General features: G+C 49.1%; 2 protein-coding genes across 3 annotated transcripts; one reads left to right on the top strand and one right to left on the bottom strand.

The window, feature by feature from the left end:
- Window positions 1-300: 300 nt before the first annotated feature.
- ZNF174 (zinc finger protein 174) lies at window positions 301-5891 on the bottom strand. The gene is made up of 3 exons (XM_082856411.1): window positions 5317-5891; window positions 4101-4323; window positions 301-1258 (listed from the first exon to the last, which is right to left on the bottom strand). Exons 1-3 carry the CDS (start codon window positions 5722-5724, stop codon window positions 657-659), a joined length of 1233 nt encoding a protein of 410 aa, XP_082712537.1. The 5' UTR covers window positions 5725-5891; the 3' UTR covers window positions 301-656.
- Window positions 5892-6796: 905 nt separating this feature from the next.
- On the top strand, window positions 6797-19499 carry ZSCAN32 (zinc finger and SCAN domain containing 32). 2 transcript variants are annotated; one of them, XM_082857058.1, is made up of 4 exons: window positions 6797-6821; window positions 7427-7977; window positions 9292-9457; window positions 17947-19499. In XM_082857058.1, exons 2-4 carry the CDS (start codon window positions 7615-7617, stop codon window positions 18708-18710), a joined length of 1293 nt encoding a protein of 430 aa, XP_082713184.1. In that variant the 5' UTR covers window positions 6797-6821; window positions 7427-7614; the 3' UTR covers window positions 18711-19499. The 2 variants fall into 2 exon arrangements, with proteins under 2 accessions (XP_082713184.1, XP_082713185.1); XM_082857059.1 differs by lacking the exon at window positions 6797-6821 and having other exon boundaries at window positions 7198-7977.
- Window positions 19500-20769: the final 1270 nt, after the last annotated feature.

Consider the following 20769-nt stretch of genomic DNA (forward strand, 5'->3'; position numbering starts at 1 on the left):
GATATAAAAAGAACCTTTAGTGTGTGTGTATGTGTATTTATTTGGTAAAAGCACTAATACTTGGAGACCCCTGCCTCACACAAACGTGTCCATACTCCCACTTCATGCTTCCTTTGTTATGAACAGCCAGGAATGACAGGAAGAATATTAGGGGATTTACATTCCAATGAACTTCTGCCTTGAAATTCTTGCAGATCACTCATCTTTATTAAAGGAGTGTGTGCAATGATAAAGATTGTCTGGTATGACAGCAAATGTATAACTATATATAGGATTTATCCTTGAACAGATTTAGAGGATAAATAAAGCAGCAGGAGGAGATTTAACATCAAGGTGTGGGGCACGTCTGCAGGATCATCCTGATTCTCCCTCAGTAGTGACTCCCCGCTCTCCAGCAGACACCCCGGTGCTCTCTGACCCAATGCCTAGACCTTCCATCTCTTCCCCCATCATCGTACACGACCCCATGCACGATCAAGTCCCCTGTCAGCCTCTTCCCGACCGACGCCTCACCAGCCCGACGGGCACCATCACTCCTCAGGGATCTCGTTTTCTCCCTTGTAAGTCACGCAGATGGTCTTTGTGATTTACATGCAAGCGAGGGGAAGGAGAAATGCAAGTACCTTCTTCCGAACAGAGAGGACCCAGCCCTGCTTTCAGTCCCCATGGTGGAGTCTGTGATGCTGGTGAAGGTTTGAGCTCTGGCGAAAGCTTTTCCCACACTGGCCGCACTGGTAGGGCTTCTCTCCGGTGTGGATCCTCTGGTGCAGCTTCAGGGTGGACTGCCGCCCGAAGCAGTTCCCACACTCTCCACACGTGTAGGGCCTCTCCCCTGTGTGGACTCGCTTGTGTCTTTTCAGCTCTGAATTCCACGTGAAGCTTTTCCCACAGTCATCACATTTGTATGGTTTCTTCGCTGAGCGGGTCGGCTGGTGACCAAGACGCTGCAAACGGCTGCTCAGGTTTCTTTTGCTTCCCTTGCTTTTCTTCAGCTCTCTCAGTGGGTGGCTCTTCAGGGGGCCACTGATGTATTCCAGTTCCCTGCAATGTCTCTGGTAGTGAGCAAATGGCTTTTGAGCACGTGGGGGGCTGACCTGCCTCCGTGACAACCGGGGCTCACTCACAGTCGCCCCTCTGGGTTCGGGGCTCTGCAGACCATTCCCTTTGGGCCTGCCCACTGACAAGGTGCCTGGCTTTGCTCCTTTAGCCCCCTCCTGCTGTGGATTTTCCTTGTTGTCACTTTTCATTCTGGAGGCCTCTATAATTATAAAGAATATGTTTCATTTCTGGGCTTCGAAGAAAGAACCCAAGCAAAAGAGCTATGAGATACACGGCAAAGTTTCTCAAAGTGCTGTTCTCCACTTGGCAACTTGCATTAGACTCATCTGGGGCAGCTGTCCACCAAGCAGGCTGCCCCTGCTCCCCCAAGGCTGCTGAGTTAGAATCTCTGGGGGATGGAACCTGGAAGTCTGCAGTTAACAGGGGGAAGCTGGGGTGATTCTGATGTATACTAAAGTTAGGAAACAAGTTCTCCAACCCCTCCCTCCTTCCTACCTTTGGGGAAAGGTTTAAGAAAGGAGAAATAGGGAAAAGCAAACCCATCAGAAATTTCAACATTGCAAATATACCCTCACTTACATGGACACTGACCACCACTTTCTTCAAATAATGGTAAATCCAGTAAGTGTGGTATTTTCTTCCATTATGAAGTTGATAGACAGCATATGTGATTGGAAATTGAGATATGGGCCAGACATGCACCCTCATTACAGAAACTCCACAACAGTGCTATTATCCAACAGGATTCCTGCCATGTGGAAGATCTATTCAGAATGGCAGCCACTAACCACATGTGGCTACTGAGTACTTGAAATGTGGCTTGTGTGACTGAGAAACTGAATTTTTAATTTTATTTAACTTTAATTTAAATTCAGATTTAAAAAGCAGCCCACACAATTATGGTCAACTGCTCTTCAACAAGGTTGTCATGATAATTCAATGGAGTAAAGAATAGTCTTTTCAACAAGTGGTGCTGAACAACCGGATTTCTACATACAAAAGAATGAAGTTGGACCCCGACTCACAACACATACAAAAATTAACTCAAAATGGATCAAAGACGTAAATGTAAGAGCTAAACCTATCTCTCTTTGAACAGAACAAAGGTGTAAACCTTTGTGATGGTGGATTAGGCAATAGTACATTCGATATGTATGTTTGCACAAGCAAACAAAAAGATAAATTGGACCTCCTCAACATCCAAAACATTTGTGCTTCAAAGGATACTATCAAGGAAGTGAAAAGATAACCCACATAATGGGAGAAAATATTTGCAAATTATACATAAGGGTCTAGTATCCAGATTATACAAAGAACTGTTACAACAATAAAAAGACCAACCCAGTTAAAAATGAGCAAAGGGGACTTCCCTGGTGGCACAGTGGTTAAGAATCCACCTGCCAATGCAGGCAACACAGGTTTGAGCCCTGGTCCAGGAAGATCCCACATGCTGCGGAGCAACTAAGCCCGCGAGCCACAACTACTGAAGCCTGCATGCCTAGAGCCCGTGCTCCGCAACAAGAGAAGCCACAGCAATGAGAAGCCCGGACACTACAATGAAGAGTACCCCCGCTCTCTGAAACTAGAGAAAGCCCATGCACAGCAATGAAGACCCAACGCAGCCAAAAATAAATAAATAAATAAAATTTAAAAAAATGAGCAAAGGATCTGAATAGACATTTCTACAAAGAAGATACACAATTGGCCAACAGGCACATGAAAAGATGCTCAACATCATCAGTCATTAGGGAAATAACTCAAAAGCTCCATGAGATACCACTTCATGCCTAATAGGATGGATGCAATAAAAAGGACAAAAAATAACAAGTGTCAACAGGGATGTAGAGAAATTGGAATACTCATAGACTGCTGGATGTAAAATGGCGCAGCCACTTTGGAAAAGTCCAACCTCAAAAGGTTAAACAGTGAGTTACCATAGGACCCAGCATTTCCACTCCTGGGTGTACACCCAAGAGAAATGAAAACAGACATCCACACGAAAACTTGTACACAACTGTTAACAGCAGCACTATTCATAATAGCCAACAGGTGGAAGCAACCCAAGTGTCCAACTGATAAACAGACGAAATGTCCACAGAGTGCAATATTATTCAGCCATTAAAAAGGAATGAAGTACTGACACAAGCTACAACATGGATGAACCTTGAGCATGAGACTCCACCCTCTCTGGAATCAAATAAAAGGAAATGGAGACAGCATGCACACCCAGCTGCCTCTGCTGGGGCAGAAGAAGGGAGTACGTGTGGTCCACTTTCTTTAGGACCATGAAGGCCGTAGGTTATGAGGCGGGACCTCAGCCAGGGCCACAGTGCTTTCCTGCTGGATGCCCTAGGTCTTCTCCATTCATGAGTTTTGAGAATAATGAAATCAAAGTGTTTCGCTGAATGTAGCAAATCTTAAGGAATCTAGCTTTCTTGTAACCTTCTTCTCTAACCTGTTGACCATATCCTGTATTCACATCACCAAGACTGGCCAAAGTGTCACTTTCATTCAGTCAGAGAGACCACAGGACTGTGTGGAGCAGGGCCTGCAATTATACTGGCATTGTACCAGAGACAGATAAGGAAATGGACACGGACAATGTCACAGGAGGAGAAAGAGGCAGAACATAAAACGGAGAGGGTTTTTTTTCTCTAATTAGCAGAATCTTGTTTAGGTCCCTTCTAAACATGGGACTATTTTAAGTGACGAAACTCAGCCACAGCTTGAATGGAAGTTCATCAGTGGTCATATTTGGATTTGTCTTCACTATAAGTAGCTCTGAATGGGACAGAAAAGAAGGCACTAGAATAATCCTGTGCACTGGATTCTCATATAGTCATGAACAGAAAATGATAAAAGCACACTTTAGTAACACTACCATTCTAATTCGTGAAATTCGTTGGAGAATAAAGATCTACTATCACATACAATATTGAAAAAAAAACCCAATACCTGCTCTACGGCTTTTTAGAACCATGAAATGCTTTGATGGCGATAAGGGGATGACGAGAGGGAGAGAAGAGGCACCGAGTGTTTACCTGTCTCAGCCAATTTGGGGGTTGGGTCCTGGAGGAGCAGGGATTTTTCCCAATGACGGGGGCTCCGCTGATCCTGAGATCCTGCCTGGGACGTCTCCTCCAGAGAGCTCTCCCTGGGATATCTGCTAGGAGTTTGCAGTTGAAAGTCTGGCAGTTCCTGTTCTCCAAGCTGGGATCCAGTTTTCTCCAAGAGCACCTTCTGGCCCTCCATACAAACAGCCACCTAGGAACAAGCCCCATGCATTAGAGCACAACTCAAAGACTGTCTGAGGGCAGCTTGACCTCTCACTGCTCTGTAATGACTGTTTTTCCCTGGAAATTTCTGATAATGGCCTGGGGGTCAACCTTGAGAGAGAATGCAGAAACTCTCAAAGGAAGCAAAGGGAAGGACATGCAGAATGACCAAAAGGAGGCTGCTTCAAATCAGCCGATACTTCCTGTCCTTAAAGCTTGGGGCTTTCTCAAGGCCTGGAGTCAAAGTCATCAGAAAGCAGGCACAAATATATCAGGGTCAGCCATGACACCCACCCAGCAGGTTCCTACCCTATGCTCACTTGCCTCCCTGCTTCTGGAGGAAACAGGCCCCGTAGGATCAGGAAGCAGTAGGGTGGGGGCCATTAAAAACCATCCTTACCAATAAATTGTTTTGCCCAAGGCTCTCCTGGTAAGGAGATCTCAGTAGTAAGAGGATTGCCCTACCCCTGTTCCCTAACTGCTTCCGTTCACCAAAGCACATGATTGTTTGCTTCCTCCCTAGGCTCTTACTGCGGTCTGACTTGGGGGTGGGATTTGGAAGGAATACTAGCCAATTGAGCTGGAGTTTCCTGATCCAAAGGCAATATGCAAGATACTTCGGACAAGGTCTAATAAAGTTCCCCCCAAATCAAATTCCTATCCAGTAGAATGACCCTGCCTGCTATGAATCCTGACTGTAGAAAAACTTCAAAAAGAAAGCGTCAGGGGAGATCTGTCAGCAAAGTTTCAAGAGCCTTACTTGATCCTCTACTTTCTCACTGGAATGCCTGTGACTGGGTTTTCTGAAAACCTGTTACATCTCCCTAGGAGGGTGGGGGGAGGAGGGTTCCAAATAGAGGCCAGAAGCAACGTTTGAAATTCTGGACTCTATCTAGGGAGGGGTCCAGAAACCAAACACTAACCAGATGAAAAAGAAAGATGAAAAAGAAATCCTGGAGACCACAGAAAGTACCCTCCTTACCCACTGCTTTGGTCCCTTGGCTGCTCTGTAAAAATCTTCCACCAGGGTCACAATCTCCTTGCTGCTCATTGGACATTGATGCCTGGCCCGAGCCTGGATCTCCGGAGGCAGGATGTTCAGAAACTGCTCCAGCACCAGCAGCTCCAAAATCTGCTCCTTGGTGTGCACCTCAGGCTGCAGCCACTGACGGCAGAGCTGCCGGAGACGGGAGAGCGCCTCTTGGGGTCCAGACACCTCTTGATAACAAAACCGTCTAAAACTCTGGCGGGAAAGCTCAGGATCGGGCCAGTCTTTTTGCAGAGCGGGCTCCCGTTTTTCTTCTAGTTTTGCTATTATATGTCTCTCTTGCTTGGAGGAAGCCTGAATGTGGGACTGCGAGCTCAAAGTTATCTCCATCTTAGCCGCCATTTTGGGGCTCAGGAGACAGCTTCTCTCTCCTTGTAAACAGCTCAAGCCTTCGGGATCATGGCCCTGAATGCTAGAAAGATGCTAGAAACGAAGCTCCTCTGAGGATACTGGAAAGGAAAGGATGCAAACAGAGCCTCCTCATTCGTTGAACTTGACCCCAAACTCCTGAAGACAACACAGTCCCTGAGAGTGGGAAGAGTTTGTTTTTCTGCCAGTTTCTTGAACTGTCTTGCAAAGGAGAAAAGTCATAATGTCCTAAAAGGAAACTGGGGGAAATACCGCTTTTATTTCAGCGGCAAGCACAAGAGGTCTCAGAGGAAAATGCGCAACGTGACCTAATGGGCTGGCAGGAATCCCTGGGAAAAGTTCAGGCTGTCATCCAGGTAGCCTGCACCAGCTCCCCCGCATCCTCCACAGGCCGACTTCCAGCATCTCGCCGGGCGCTACAGGGCGAGCCCAGGCAGGCCACGGCGCACGCTGGGGGTTGTGAGTTAGCGGAAACCTCCTGCTAGCGAGCAAGGTACACGGAGACGCGGCGGCTGCTCACCCCCGAGGCTCCAAGGCCCAGCCGCTCCGGCCTCCGAGGGCGCCCGGCTCCGACTCCGCGCCCCAGCTGGCCCGGGGCTTGGCGAAGCTGCAGCACTCTGGCGCGCGGCTCAACTACGTGGCCGGGTGCGAGCCGGGGGTGGCGCCTGCGACGGCAGCACCGCCGACAGCCCCGCTCCACACGCCCACCTGCAGCCGACTCACCTCTCTGGGGACCGGGGAACCAGAACCCAGGAGCCAAGGCTGAGGGCGGGGAAGAAGCCGCTCGTCGCGGACACTCCCACAGGCTGCCGCGAAACTGTGCCACGGGAGAGCGCGCCCTCTCCGCAGAGGGATTGGCTCCTCGGGGGCGTTCTCTCTCATCTATCGGCTGCTGGGTCTGTCGACGCTGGCGAGAACGGCGCCCCGCCGTCGCAGTGCACTCCGGGAGTTGTAGTCCGCTGGCAAGACTTGCGAGCAAGCGCAGTGGGCGGATCCGCGCGGGGTCTCGCGGTGCTGACTTCCGACCCAGTGGCCGAGCGAGTTTGGGGAGTCGCGAGTGAGTGCGTCAGGTGAGTGCTCCGCTTCTTGGCGGCCGGGGGCTTGCTGCTGGCAGTCGTCTCAGAGGCAGTTGGGCCAGATCAGGGCGCCCCTCGCACGCTCGGCGGTCACCCTCCTGTGCCGCGGCCCCTCGCCCCGGCCCACCCGAGCCGGCCAGAGGTGTCCCGATCCCTGTGCCCCAGCGCGGACTCTCTCCGGCCTGTGGCCCTGCCCGTCTCACCCCCGGGAGACCGGAGCGGGAGCCTGCGGACTTGTTTCCTAGTCCACTTCAGCCGCAGGACCTAACCCTAGCACCGAGTGCACTGGAGTACTCAGGGCATCCTTGCCGAATAAAAAGGAAATCAGCCTGGGCTTCCCTGGTGGCGCAGTGGTTGAGAGTACGCCTGCCGATGCAGGGGACACGGGTTCGTGCCCCGGTCCGGGAAGATCCTACATGCCGCGGAGCGGCTGGGCCCGTGAGCCATGGCCGCTGAGCCTGCGCGTCCGGAGCCTGTGCTCCGCAACAGGAGAGGCCACAACAGAGAGAGGCCCGCGTACTGCATAAAAAAAAAAAACATAAGAACTAGAGTGGAGGAATATGGGATGGTTTCATGCTATCTTTTTTGATTCTTTTCAGCCTCACTGAGCCTTTTTCAAGTGTGCGTCTGAGTCTGCATGTCTATGAAATGCTCATGTCTCTGATTCCAAAAAGACACACTTTTCACTGGTATCCCGGAGACCCGCTTCCCAGTGATAAGAAAAGAGATGGAATCTGATCTGCAGGATGGAAGTGGCAACCAGTAAGCCAGTTCGTTGAAGCAAACCATGGCTGCAATAAGGAGTTCCCAGGCACACCCGTCCCCAAGCAAGGACTCCACACAGAGACAGAAATCAGCCCTGCACAACAGCGGCCCTGACTATGAAGCTTCCCGCCAGCGCTTCCGGCAGTTCTGCTACCAGGAGGTAGCTGGTCCACATGAAGCTTTTAGCAAACTCTGGGAACTCTGTTGTCAGTGGCTGAGGCCTAAGACACACTCAAAAGAGCAAATCCTGGAGCTGCTGGTTTTGGAGCAGTTTCTGACCATCTTGCCAGAAAAGATCCAGAGCTGGGTGAGGGAGCAGTGTCCAGAAAATGGTGATGAAGCTGTGGCTCTGGTTGAGGATGTACAGAGAGCACCTGGGCAGCAGGTGAGAAAAGGCAGTCAGAACCTTGTGGTTTTAGTCATGAAGAAGTTGGTGTGAGGAGCTCAAGAATCCAGTTACTGGAGAGGCGCTTAGCTGAGAAATGCCAGAAGCTGTCTGCTGCCCAGAAAGTATTAGCTATCCTGCCTTGGTCCTATGTCCTTGGTCTATGGGAAGAATTTCTCATTTGCTGAAATAACTTAGACATTCATATATTCACTGAAACCTTGGAGTCACTAATTAAAGTGAGATAACACTCTCCAAAACAAGGCGAGGAAAAGGACAACAATCCTTCACTCAGCAGGTCAGGAAAATTAGAGATGTTGAATTTAAATCTAATCTGTCTTGCTAGAAGGTTCCTTGAAGGAGTGTGTCATGTGTTGTACACTAAACAAAGTCATATTAGAGCCGGTCCTTGCTGCCTGAATTAAGTGGTCAGTTTGGGACAGTGATGAGTTTCACAAAATACCTACTTGTAGAGGTAAGGACTCGGTCTGAGATCCACTCAGTGTAATGTCTTGTATATTTTGGGAGAAGGGGGGTGTGAAAGGCACAGGAGAAGGAAAAGAAACATGAGGGCTTCAGTTGTGGGAGATTCTGTGGGAAGAAGGCGGCTGAAATCCAGGTCAGAAATCTGGGAGAGGCAACAAGTAACGGAGGAGTGTGGGTCAGAGGAGTGCCAGCCTGAACGTGACTGTGGCCAGAGCAGGAAGCAGCCTGCTGGCGCCCGAGTCTGCATGGCTGGATCAGGATGTGCTTGCGTCTCCCAGCGAGGAGGCGGATGTGCACACCAGCTGTAGGAGGAAGAGTGGTGAAGGAGGTGTCGGTGAAATTTCATAGGATTGAAAGGTTTTGACATAATTTGGAGGGGGGAGCAGTATGGTGGTGATGCATTAGAAATGGGGGAAGTTAATTTAATATCCATGGTTTGGAGACTGTTAATAATAACCAGGATGGATGGAGAAGGGCAGTGGAGCACATGTACGAAGTTAAGAGTTTGGAGAGGGGACCTAAGCAGAGCGGGAATCCCTCTGTGCTAACAGTCATCCTGGTCCCGGTTCCCCTTGCCATTTCTGTGTGGACCATCTCTCCCTTATTGTCCACCACCATTTCAGGATCACACTCTTAATGTGAATGAAAACAGTATAGGAATGTAAGGGTTAAAACGGCTATTTGAAACCCATCAGGGGGGTGAAGGGGAGAGCAGGAAGTGGAAGTGAGAAGCAGTAAGGGAGGTGATACCCCAGCTACCTCTCAGTATCTCTCCTCTGTCACTTTAGACAGGAATTTGTAGTGATAGATGATGGGGTCTGTTCTCAGGTCCCGGAATCTGGGAAGGACTTGAAAATGCCCATCGAGGAGATGGCCTCCTTGGGAGCAGCCAGAGAATCACTGAGATCCCACCTGAAACAGGGGGTTCTTCCAGAAGAATGGCCTGTGAAGGGGTCACGGAGCTCACCCCAGAGACCGTGGGGACAGTCAGAAGGTAAGCAGAAGCCTCTGCCCTCCCCCAAGGTGTGAGGGACAATCATCTCTTGGAAATACAGGTCTGAGCTCAAGTTGGCCCCTGGGTTCCAGATTAAATGCCTTTGAGATACATCCAAAAATCAAGTTTTCAAATTATAGTTGATGGTACTAGCACTTAAAATGTGGGTGGAGATCCTTTATGTGTTAGCTTAATTCTCTCTTATCACAAGTTAATTCTATTGCTTCTGAATCTGGTGTTACTACAGGTGAGCATAATTACCTCACCTTCTACAGAGTGGTTCTTCATGAACTTGAATACAACCCCCTTCCATCCAGCTTAATCTCTTCCAAAATACATTTCTCCTATTAGTTTTTCCTTTCTTCCAGTGCTTTTTTAAAAAATTGTTCTAATTTTTTAGAAAAAGGTTAATTAAAAATTTAATTAAATTTAATTGATCTCAAATTCATCACCTAATGTAAAATTAGCCATCTCAAGTGAACCATTCAGTTGCATCTAGTACAGTCACAATGTTGTACTATCACCACCTCTGTCTCATTCCAAAAGTTTCATCCTCCCCAAAATAAACGCCATGCCAATTAAGCAGTTGCTCCTCATTCTCTCTCTTTGTATTTGCCTGTTCTGAACATTTCATAGAAATAGAATCCTACAATATATGACCTTTTGTTTCTAGCCTCTCTCATTTATCATGTTTCCAGCCTACAAAGTATCACTACTTGGTTTGTTTTGGGGGCTGAGTAATATTCCATTGTGCAGACAGACCAAGGCTCTATCTTTATAAGTCTCTTTCTGTGAAGCACTTTGGCTGCATACATTTCTAGATTATGTAAAGGCCACTGCTGCCTTTTCTGTGTAATTCAAAGCTGCCCTTACAGGTTTCTAAGTAATTATTTTAAAGCCCCCTTACCTTTATTTAACTCAGATCCTAAAGAAAAGCACTGTGTCTTCATGCTGTTTAAAAAGGCAAGCTTCTGTTGATGAAATGAGAAACAGTCTTAAGAGTTTGTTTGCTTTTGTATTTTTGGGGGGGGGGTAGGAGTTTATTAATTAATTAATTTATTTTTGCTGTGTTGGGTCTTCGTTTCTGTGCGAGGGCTTTCTCTAGTTGTGGCAAGCGGGGGCCACTCTTCATCGTGGTGTGGGGGCCTCTCACTATCGCGGCCTCTCTTGTTGCAGAGCACAGGCTCCAGACGCGCAGGCTCAGTAGTTGTGGCTCATGGGCCTAGTTACTCCACGGCATGTGGGATCCTTCCAGACCAGGGCTCGAACCCGTGTCCCCTGCATTAGCAGGCAGATTCTCAACCGCTGCGCCACCAGGGAAGTCCCTGCTTTCGTATTTTTTAAGTGAAGTAAATACACTATCAATATGTTAGAAAACTTTGCCATTTAGAATTTATTTACTTTTAATCCTTGGGAACATCTGTGCTCTTTGGTGTGTGATTTCTGAGACTTTGGGGTCTGAGTAAAGGGGGCAGGACTCACTGTGTTCCACGTTCTGCAACCTCAGCTCACCGTACCTGCGGGCTGCTCCCAAGTGGTGAAACCTCCCCAGGGGTCAAGTTCCACTAATAAGTCATCAAAATGTACCATTTTCTTTGTACTATTCTTGAAGATGGGGATCTGGAAAAGAATGTATTATCTTGGTCTGAAAAAAAAAGAATCGAATTCCCATGGTATTTTTAAGAGCACTATAGGGGATTTCCCTGGTGGCACAGTGGTTAAGAATCTGCCTGCCAATGCAAGGGACACCGGTTTGAGCCGTGGTCCAGGAAGATCCCACATGCCGCGGAGCAACTAAGCCTGTGTGCCACAACTACTGAGCCTGTGCTCTCGAGCCCACAAGCCACAACTACTGAGCCCATGTGCCACAACTACTGAAGCCTATGCGCCTAGAGCCTGTCCTCTACAACAAGAGAAGCCACTGCAGTGAGAAGCCCACATACCACAACAAAGAGTAGCCCCCACTCGCCGCAACTAGAGAAAAGCCTGCGCATAGCAACGAAGACCCAGCACAGCCAAAAACTAGATAAATAAATTAAAAAAAAAAAAAGCATTATAGTCATCTCTGAGTGGTTGGGCAATGAGACATTCCCTCCCCTTGCTCCCAAGTATTCTATTAAAATTTTTAAAAAATATACTATGAGGCTTCCCTGGTGGCGCGGTGGTTAAGAGTTCGCCTGCCAATGAGGAGGACACGGGTTCGAGCCCTGGTCCGGGAGGATCCCACATGCCGCGGAGCCACTGAGCCCATGCGTCACAACTACTGAGCCTGTGCTCTAGAGCCCGTGAGCCACAACTACTGAACCCGCATGCCTGGAGCCCGTGCTCCGCAGCAGGAGAGGCCACTGCACTGAGAGGCCCAGGCACAGCAGCGAGGAGCGGCCCCCGCTCGCTGCAACTAGAGAAAGCCCGCACACAGCAGCGAACACCCAACGCAACCAAAAATAAATACATAATATAAATAAATTTTAAAATATATATATATATATACTATGCACATATTTCTTTAGAATGAAAAATCCTTTTTTTAAAGCTATTATGTCAGGAGAGATCTGGTGAAAGGAACTTCTTAACACACACGCCATTGGCTGTGGCAGTGGTCCTGAAACTTGACTATGCATCAGACTCACCTGAGGGCGTGTTAAACAGATTCCCAGGCCTCACCCCCAGAGTTGCTGATTCATTATATCCCAGTGGGGCCCAGGAATATGCATCTCTGATGAGCTCCCAGGTACTGCTGAGGCTGCTGGCCTGGGGACCCCACTCACAACCTCTGCTCTGTGGCTGTTACGTGGAGACCGCCCTCTAACAGTGGCTGTTTTCTCCCCCAGCCTGGCTTACTCTGCAGGCTCCCAGGAACCTTCCTCAGAGGAGGGGTCTTAGAGACCAGGAGACAGGTGCTGTGCTCCACATAGCTGGGGCCCAGGTGAGCTATGGTGGATACCTTCTGTCTCTTTAAGTTCCCCTTTCATCTTGCGCTCACTCTCAGCCTAAAGTCCCTTATTTTCTAGAGATGCTGGAAAGATTTTTACGTGGTCCATTGAGTTTCTCTTGGGTTGTTTCCTTGTTCTGTCCACTGACATCATCATATGGCTCTTTACCCATCCCGATCCTTCTCTTGGAGGCCTGACCTCTCCCTGCCTTGCTTTGCCCCTGATCTGATACCCGTGGTCCTGTCTCTGCCCCACCCCAAGCTAGAGCGGTGCTATTTTATCGGTAGCAGCAGACCCCTGTGTTGTTACAGGGACGAGCCACATGTGAGGGCAGAGCCATATCCCTCTGTCAGGAAGGGCAGATAACACCTGGGCCCCGAACAGAGGGCCCTCTACAGGGATGTTACACAGAAGAGTGACAGAAACGCCTGGCTGGGTAAGGATCCACGTTCCCTCTAGGTCCAGAGTGAATGTGTTCAGTTGTCTGGAGACAGACCAAGAGAACCCAAGAGGAAAGGAGACAGAGAGGCAGTGGGGAGCCTGTTGGGTGGGAGCAAAGAAGGAACAGGAACATACTGAGAGGCGACAAGAGACACAGAGAAAGGAAGACACAGAGAGGGACAGAGTGATAGAAGGAAGGGAAAGCACGGGCTTATGACAGGGGCAGTGGGGACAGAGCGTGTGGTTGGCAGAGGATGAGTGGAGAGGGAAGACAGACAGCAGCTAGGGAGGCACAGGCTGTGCTGGGAACAGGGGAGAGATGAGTGAACTTGTGCTCACACACACAGCTGTGATAGGTCCTGGGGAGCAGAGGAGACTGAAAGACAAGAGAATCCAACCGTGATAGTCTACTTCTATGCCCAGGCCCTTCAGGAGGCAACAAGAGCCCTTTTTCAGAGTCTCTGGACCAATCTCTTGCCTTTTTTCAAATCAGTTTTGCCCCATCTGGGCTGCTCCTCCTCAGAGCAGCCTCCCCGACCGTCAGATTCAGAGACAGATGCTCTGCAGCCTTGATGTCTCCTCCCTGCATCTCCACATGCAGGGTTGCTCATTCATGGTCGGAAGGACATCCTGGGCTGGATCAGAGAACACGCAGGGACCCCAGGTATGCAGGGCTGCAGGGCAAGGAAAAGGCCTAAGACTTCCACAAGGGAGACTAGAGTGAAAGCCCATGAGACACCAGCAAACAGGGAAGAAGAAATCAAGAGTGAAGCACAAGAGCCAGACTCAGCAAATGGGACAGAGCCTGGCCCACCCTGGGTGGCCGAGGACACCAGGACTCTCCTGTCTGTTCTCAGCAGCCTCGGTTTTATGAGAAACTGCAGGAGCACCAGCAGAGCAGCCAGCTCTCTGGGGAAGTCGCTGAGTTCTTGTGTGAACGAGGTTTCCACCAGACTCTGGAGCAGCATGAACCAGTTCAGAAGCCTCTGGGCCAGTGACTGTCGAAGGAGGGGAGGCTGCACCAGGCACCCTGTGCCCTTCAGGAGGAGAAGGAAGCTCTGCCGGCCTCACAGGGCTCCTCCAGTTCTCCCAGGAGCTTGGCAGACAGGGCTGTTGAGGCCAAAGGGCCAAGCCAAGGGCCATGGAAGCGCAAAGAGGCGAGGCTCGAGGACACAGTGGGGGGCTCAGACAGCTACAAATTTTTTTTTTTTTTTTTTTTTTGCGGTACGCGGGCCTCGCACTGTTGTGGCCTCTCCCGTTACGGAGCACAGGCTCTGGACGCGCAGGCTCAGCAGCCATGGCTCATGGGCCCAGCCGCTCCGCGGCATGTGGGATCTTCCCGGACCGGGGCATGAACCCGTGTCCCCAGCATCGGCAGGCGGACTCTCAACCACTGCGCCACCAGGGAAGCCCTGAAACAGCTACAAATTTGACAGGAAGCAGCCAGTCCAGGAAACTGGAGTCCCCACACCTACAGCCAGCTCCAGAGCCACTTGGGTGAGGGCCTCTCGGCACACATGTCCTGGTACTGTCACCTATAAGCAAACCATGCTCCCACTTTGTGCCTTGTCTTCCAGCTGTAAGTTGAGGACTGTTCCTGTTCCCTCACTGCTGGGGAAATGCTGGGATGAAGGCCATAAAGCCATTCACTCGGCCACCTGCAGGTTACACACAGGGAAAAGCAGTACCTAAACCATTATGTTGTCTTGGTAATAACCCAGGGGATTTTCTTTTGAGTTGTGAAATTGTAAAGCCAAAGCCTGGGCTGTTTCTGTGACCTAAGAAGTAAATTGTGTGAGTAAATGTTATATCTAGATTTTGTTAACTGAACATAAAAGAACGAAGCTAATGTTAGCCTGGGGAAGGAGCACTGTGTTCTCTGTGGAAGGTGGGTGATGTCCTAGCTGGAGCCGCTGTGTGGATTCAGAGAGCTGTCATCTTAGTCTGGGAATCAGGTTCCATTGTAGCTGCAGGGCAATGGGGCAGGATAAGAGTGATGGAGCATGTGGGGACAGAGGGTGGGTTGCATTTTTAATTTGGGTTGTCAGGGTAGTTCTCACCGAGAAAATGACATTAGAGATGTGAAGGAGAATGGGTGAACTGTGTGACTCTCTAGGGAGACTGTAACAGTCGGAGGGGATCACCAGTGCAAAGGCTCTGAGCCGGAGGAGCCTGGGCAAGGAGGCCAGTGTGCCTGGTGCAGATTGAGAGGGGATGAGAGTAATAAACAAGGTCAGAACCAGATCACGTGGGGCAGCACTACTGAGAGTGAAATTGAGAGCAAGCGTTTAGAAATTTTTATAGCAATCTGACATTGCTGCACCATCTAACTGCATATTCAATGTATTTTGAAAAACAAAAAAAACTGGTTCTTCACAGATACTTTGAGAAGCACTAACCTAGGGCCTCAGGCCCTACATAGAGGACTTTGTAAGGACTCTGGCTTTTTCTGTGTGAAATGGGGTAGCCTTGCAGGATTCTGAGCAGAGGAGTAATAGTTTTAAAAGGATCATGTTGAGAATTTCAATTTATTTGACACTTAACTCTATTTAAACACGTGTTTGTGTCTCCGTTTTCTTACGGAAAACTTTGGAGGACTGTGGTCTTCTTGAAGGCAGGGTCCATGTCATATGACAGTTGCATTTCTCAGAAACTGGCCTGCTGGCACTCACAGAGGTTAGTTGAGTTGAATGAAGAGGAGGGGCGCACTCTGACAGCTGGATTGAGAGAGACTGTAGGAGGTCCAGAGGAGAGTCAAGACCAGGTAGGCGGCCACTGCAGTAATCCAGGCACAAGAAGACAGTGGCTCAGAGCAGAGTGGACTAGAGGGTGACGAGAAGAGGCTGCGTGCCCTTCAGAGCATCATGACCAGGTGTGATCAGAATGCATTTGCTGGGACGGCTCTAGACAAATGAGCCCTCAGCCACCGGCCCAGATGGGCAGCCCCTGTGGGGCCTGTGCTGAGTGTTCTTGAGTAACCAGCCTTCCTGAACTGCTCTTCCCAGACCTTTACTACTTATTCTCACCTTGGGACACTACCTGCAGTAATTCAGTTTCTTACATACACAGGGATGACAAGAGATATAAACAGATGTACAGGAGCCAGATCAGGAGGGACTCATACATGAGAGGTGGGACTTAGCAGAAGTATCCTATCTTCTCTCTTGTGAATCTTTGCTTCCATCCAAGTCTTACCTGTTCACCAGGTCCTCTTATATGGCCACTCACCCTCAGAGATTCCCACCACCCTGGAGACAGACAAGCTCGAGGCTTATCGTGAATCATCTCTCAGGGGAAATTAGTGGGATTCAGGATAAAGAGAAATAAAAGCAGAAGCTTTGGTAAAGACTCTACAACCCCTCCTCAGCTGGAGAGGATTTCACTGGAAGTTGTTGCTTTAGGAACAAGCGCACAGTGAGATCTCCCCAGGAACAACAGTAGCCAGCATGGCATAATTTGAGAGACTAGGATGTGGCTTCCTGGGCTGCTAAAACCCTGCACTGCGGTATCAGCCTGCCCTGCTCTGGTCACTGAGTTGTCTCCTGGCAGCAAGTGTGCACTGGGGCTATGAAGAGACCAAGATACTCCTGGCCATTCTCAGTTTTATGAAAAACTCCAGACCCATCAGCAGAACAGCCAGATCTCCAGGGCCTTGGTGGAACAACTCCAGGAGCAAAGCTTTCTGCAGACCCCAGAGCAGCATCGTGCCAAGTTCAAAAGCCTGCAGTTGAGTTCCCGCAACATGAGAAGAGGCTATGTGCCTGAGCCTTGTATCTTTTACGAGGAAACTGATGCCCTTTCCAGCCCCTGGGCCTCTACACCTACTATGGCAAGCAGTACTGATCCTGGCCAAGAGGGAAGTTGAGGCTAGAGAGCTGAGTCAGCAGAATGGGGGGCCCACAGAGGCTGGAGAAGGTACCACCGTGGATGGTGAAGACTGGGAGGAAGAGGATTTCAGGGATCCTGGCCAGGCAGTTAGGAGGGTTGGCCTGCCAGACCTGTTCCCAAACAGACGTGGTAAGACTCTTGGCTTTGACTCTTGGTCAAAGCATGGGAAAGTCCACTTAGGACCGTTAGCCTGGCATCACCAGAGAGCCATTCTGCTCCTGGCTTTGTCATCATCTTGATGTAGACCTGACATAGGCCAGAGAGTCTTGGTTTTCATGGTTAAGGATTATTTCCTTTGCACTTCAGAGCCCCCATTTTGCTTTGCTGGCCTCTTTCACAGGGTCCATGTCATTCTTCCCCATGGATTTGCACTTACTTTGCTTCCATAGATGGCCAGTCGGGTCTCCAGCCCAGACTCTCTCTCCTTCTCCAGCACTGACCCTCCTTTCAAATCTAAGCCTGGGCTTCCCAGATGCCCAGCAACTTGCCTTCTTCCTGTTTGAGATGGTTAAACCCGGGGTGGCCTTTTGTTACTCTTCCCAGAAGCCAGGCCATTCAAGAACTGAGACAGATGACAAAGAGCTTGACTCCTTGACTCATTTTGTCATTGTGTCAGAACATCCAAAAAGAGGTGCAATAGGAGCAAAGTGGGTGGATGGAGTTTTGGGTATATTTACCTGTGATCATAGAATTTGGAGCTTAAAAATATTACAATTGGAAAATAAAACTTAGGTTTTTAATTAGCAGAAGCCTGAATCACATGAGAATTCCAATTAGTTTTTCTTCTTAAAGGTAGTTTAGTTGTAATTCTTTCCTCATTCCATTGTTTTCCTGCTCCACAGTCTGATGTATTTTTTTTATTTTTTATTTATTTATTTATGGCTGCGTTGGGTCTTTGTTGCTGCACACAGGCTTTCTCTAGTGGTGAGTGGGGGCTACTCTTCATTGTGGTGCACGGGCTTCTCATTGCGGTACTTCTCTTGTTGCAGAGCACAGGCTCTAGGTGCGTGGGCTTCAGCAGTTGTGGCACGCAGGCTCAGTAGTTGTGGCTCGCGGACTCTAGAGTGCAGGCTCAGTAGTTGTGGCACAAAGGCTTAGTTGTTCCGTGGCATGTGGGATCTTACTGGACCAGGGCTCGAACCTGTGTCCCCTGCATTGGCAGGTGGATTCCTAACCACTGCACCACCAGGGAAGTCCCGACAGTCTGATGTATTTCTCTTCTTGCAGGTATTGAGATCAAGAGCGGGATTACAAAAGAGAATTGGAAATGGGATGATACAGAGGAAGCAGAAATGAGCAAGCCTTTTCAGAGAAAGTCCAGTGAAGTCTTCTGGCATTCTGAGCTAAAAAGAGGCTGGGCGGGTGCTCCAGTGTCAAGAAGGCAACGAAGATGTTCTCCAGGGGAGAGTGAGGAGAAATCCCCATCCCAGAAGAGAATGAGTCACCAGAGACTTCGTACTGGGGAAAAGGCCTGTACACATTTCCTGTGTGGGAGAAACTGCTCTCAGAGTTCTCCCTCTCACCACCAGCCAGTCCCCAAAGTGGAAAAAGCTTCTAAATGTCATGAATGTGGGAAAAGCTTTAGCCGCAGTTCTTATCTTGTTCGACACCAGAGAATCCACACGGGAGAGAAGCCTCACAAGTGCAGTGAGTGTGGGAAAGGCTTCAGTGAGCGCTCCAACCTCACTGCCCACCTAAGAACTCACACAGGGGAGAGACCCTACCAGTGTGGGGAATGTGGGAAAAGCTTCAACCAGAGCTCCAGCCTCATTGTCCACCAGAGGACCCACACGGGGGAGAAGCCTTATCAGTGCACTGTCTGTGCAAAGAGATTCAACAACAGCTCCCAGTTCAGTGCTCACCGGCGAGTCCACACTGGGGAGAGCCCACACAAGTGTGGGCAGTGTGGGAAAAGCTTCAACAATGGCTCCCACTTGAGTGCCCACCAGAAAACCCACACGGGAAAAGCCTTACCAGTGCTCTCAGTGTGAGAAAATCTTCACTAAGAACCCTTCCCTCATCCACCATCAGGGTGTGCACACAGAAGAGGTTCCCATATCCCAGGAAGGAAGGCATGTGCTATGAGTGTGGAAGAAACCCGATGGATCAATTCCTTATGTCAACACGTGTTTCTGGCGCTTCCTTCTGCTTGTCGAGAATTCTAATGGGCAATCCCCAGCTTAGCTATAGGTTTATTGACAACCGGATCTTAAGAACCATGTCCAGGAATAGGAATCAGGGTAAGAATGCTGAACTCTTTCTGGCTCTGCCTGGGACTCCTGGGTCCTGTCTCATTGTCGATTTCAATTCTGTTTGAAGGGGACAAGGCTACAGGATCCATAAGTCCTGCCAGGAAACCTGGGTATGACTGTTCCCAACAGAGAATGGGGGGGCTAGTGGCCTGAGCACTGTTTCTGGGCCATGTCAGAGAAGAAATTCTCCACCCTCATGGGAAGCACATTTAAAAGTTAACAGCCTGGATGTATTCTAAACCAACAACTGACCTCTGACACCTAGTGTTAGGTACTACTGCTAATTTAAGAGCAGATCACTACTCTGTAATCCAGCCACCACCAAAGAAAGAACAAAGGAAAGGAAGGAGAGGTTAAGCCTCTGGGCAATATTAAATCTGTTTCCCTTGGTGACGTAATCTCAGAGCTAGGGTAACATCTAGGTTAATCTTTGTAAGATTCCTCATTTTACCATCACCTCCACCCCAGTTCCTGGTTTATTGTCTCTTATAGTTAACACTTTCTACAAGCTTATAACCATTACCACTTCTGTTGACAATAAAGGTGTTTCTCCCTCTACTTCTTTGGCCTTTGGTTGAAATTTTCTCCATTAGAAACTTTATTCTCATGCAGAAGCCTGCACGGTCCTCAAGAGGATCCAAGGGTAGAACCTGCTTCGGGACAGTAGGACATGCAGAGAAGGAATAAGGGGCAGAAAATGGGGAGAGAAGGAATACAGTTGGGTTGGGGAGTAAGGAAAACACAGGGGCTGCAGGCAGCTCTGACTACGGGTGAAAAGAAGGCTGGGTGTGAGGAGCATGAAGAGCCAAAATTAAAGCTTACTGATCCAGAACAAGGCATAGATGTTTAAGCTTTTGTGAAATCTCTATGATAAAATGTGAAAGATGGGTAAGTTGTCCATGGTTCTTGGCCTGTGCATGCAGGTTGTCAGTACCTTGCCTAAGCTTTGTTGAAAAGCAAGTGTCATGGTCTCTGCTTTAAGCCTTCTTTAGGAATTACAGATGAGCAAAGGAGAATGTATACTCTACCTCAAAGCCCCCCAAAATTTTTTTTTAATTTAGAAAAAGAGAAGCAAAGGCAGGACAGAAAAATATACTTCAGTATTTCCTCAGCTTGAGTCTTGCTTGGCCCATCCCACAGTTCTCTGCATACACGGTCCTTGAACATGGCCCAGTGGACAAGCTATGCAGGTCAGTTCCCAGAGTCACATACTTACCTCTGCTCTACAGAGAGTGGGAAAAAATGATACCTTAGGAAAGCTCAGGCAAAGGCAAAGAGATGGGCTTGAATGTGACCCATTGGGGGACAGCCTGACTTCATTGGAGATCATGGTGGGGAAGAGGGGGACAGCCCGGGGTGGATCAACTACTGAAGGGCTTTGTACACCAGCTCAAAGAAGCTGGCTTTGATAAGTGAGGAAAGCCAGTGAAAGTCAATGGAATCGCTAAGGAAGCACAGGTACCCAGGCCTCACAGGCAGGTTCCTCCCACTCCTGGGTCTGCGGTAACCAGGGAAACTGGGATGCAACTGTTGAACTCCTTGCATTCTTAGATTGCCTCCACCGTCCAAACTGCTTTATCCTGTAGTCTGCTGGGCAGGAGAAAGAACACAGTACTAAAGCGCGCAGCCCTTGCCTGTCAGCCTCTCGGGAGGGTCTGGAGCAGACAGTAAGAACTGGAGAATACATCCAGTTATTCATTCATTCAGGAAACATTTGATTGCCTATAAAGCACCAGGTATTACACAGAAGCCAAATACAAAGCAGTGAACGAAACACACTGTATCTTCCTTCCAGAAC

Source organism: Leucopleurus acutus (assembly GCF_964270905.1).
Source record: "Leucopleurus acutus genome assembly, chromosome: 16".
NCBI lineage: Eukaryota > Metazoa > Chordata > Mammalia > Artiodactyla > Delphinidae > Leucopleurus > Leucopleurus acutus.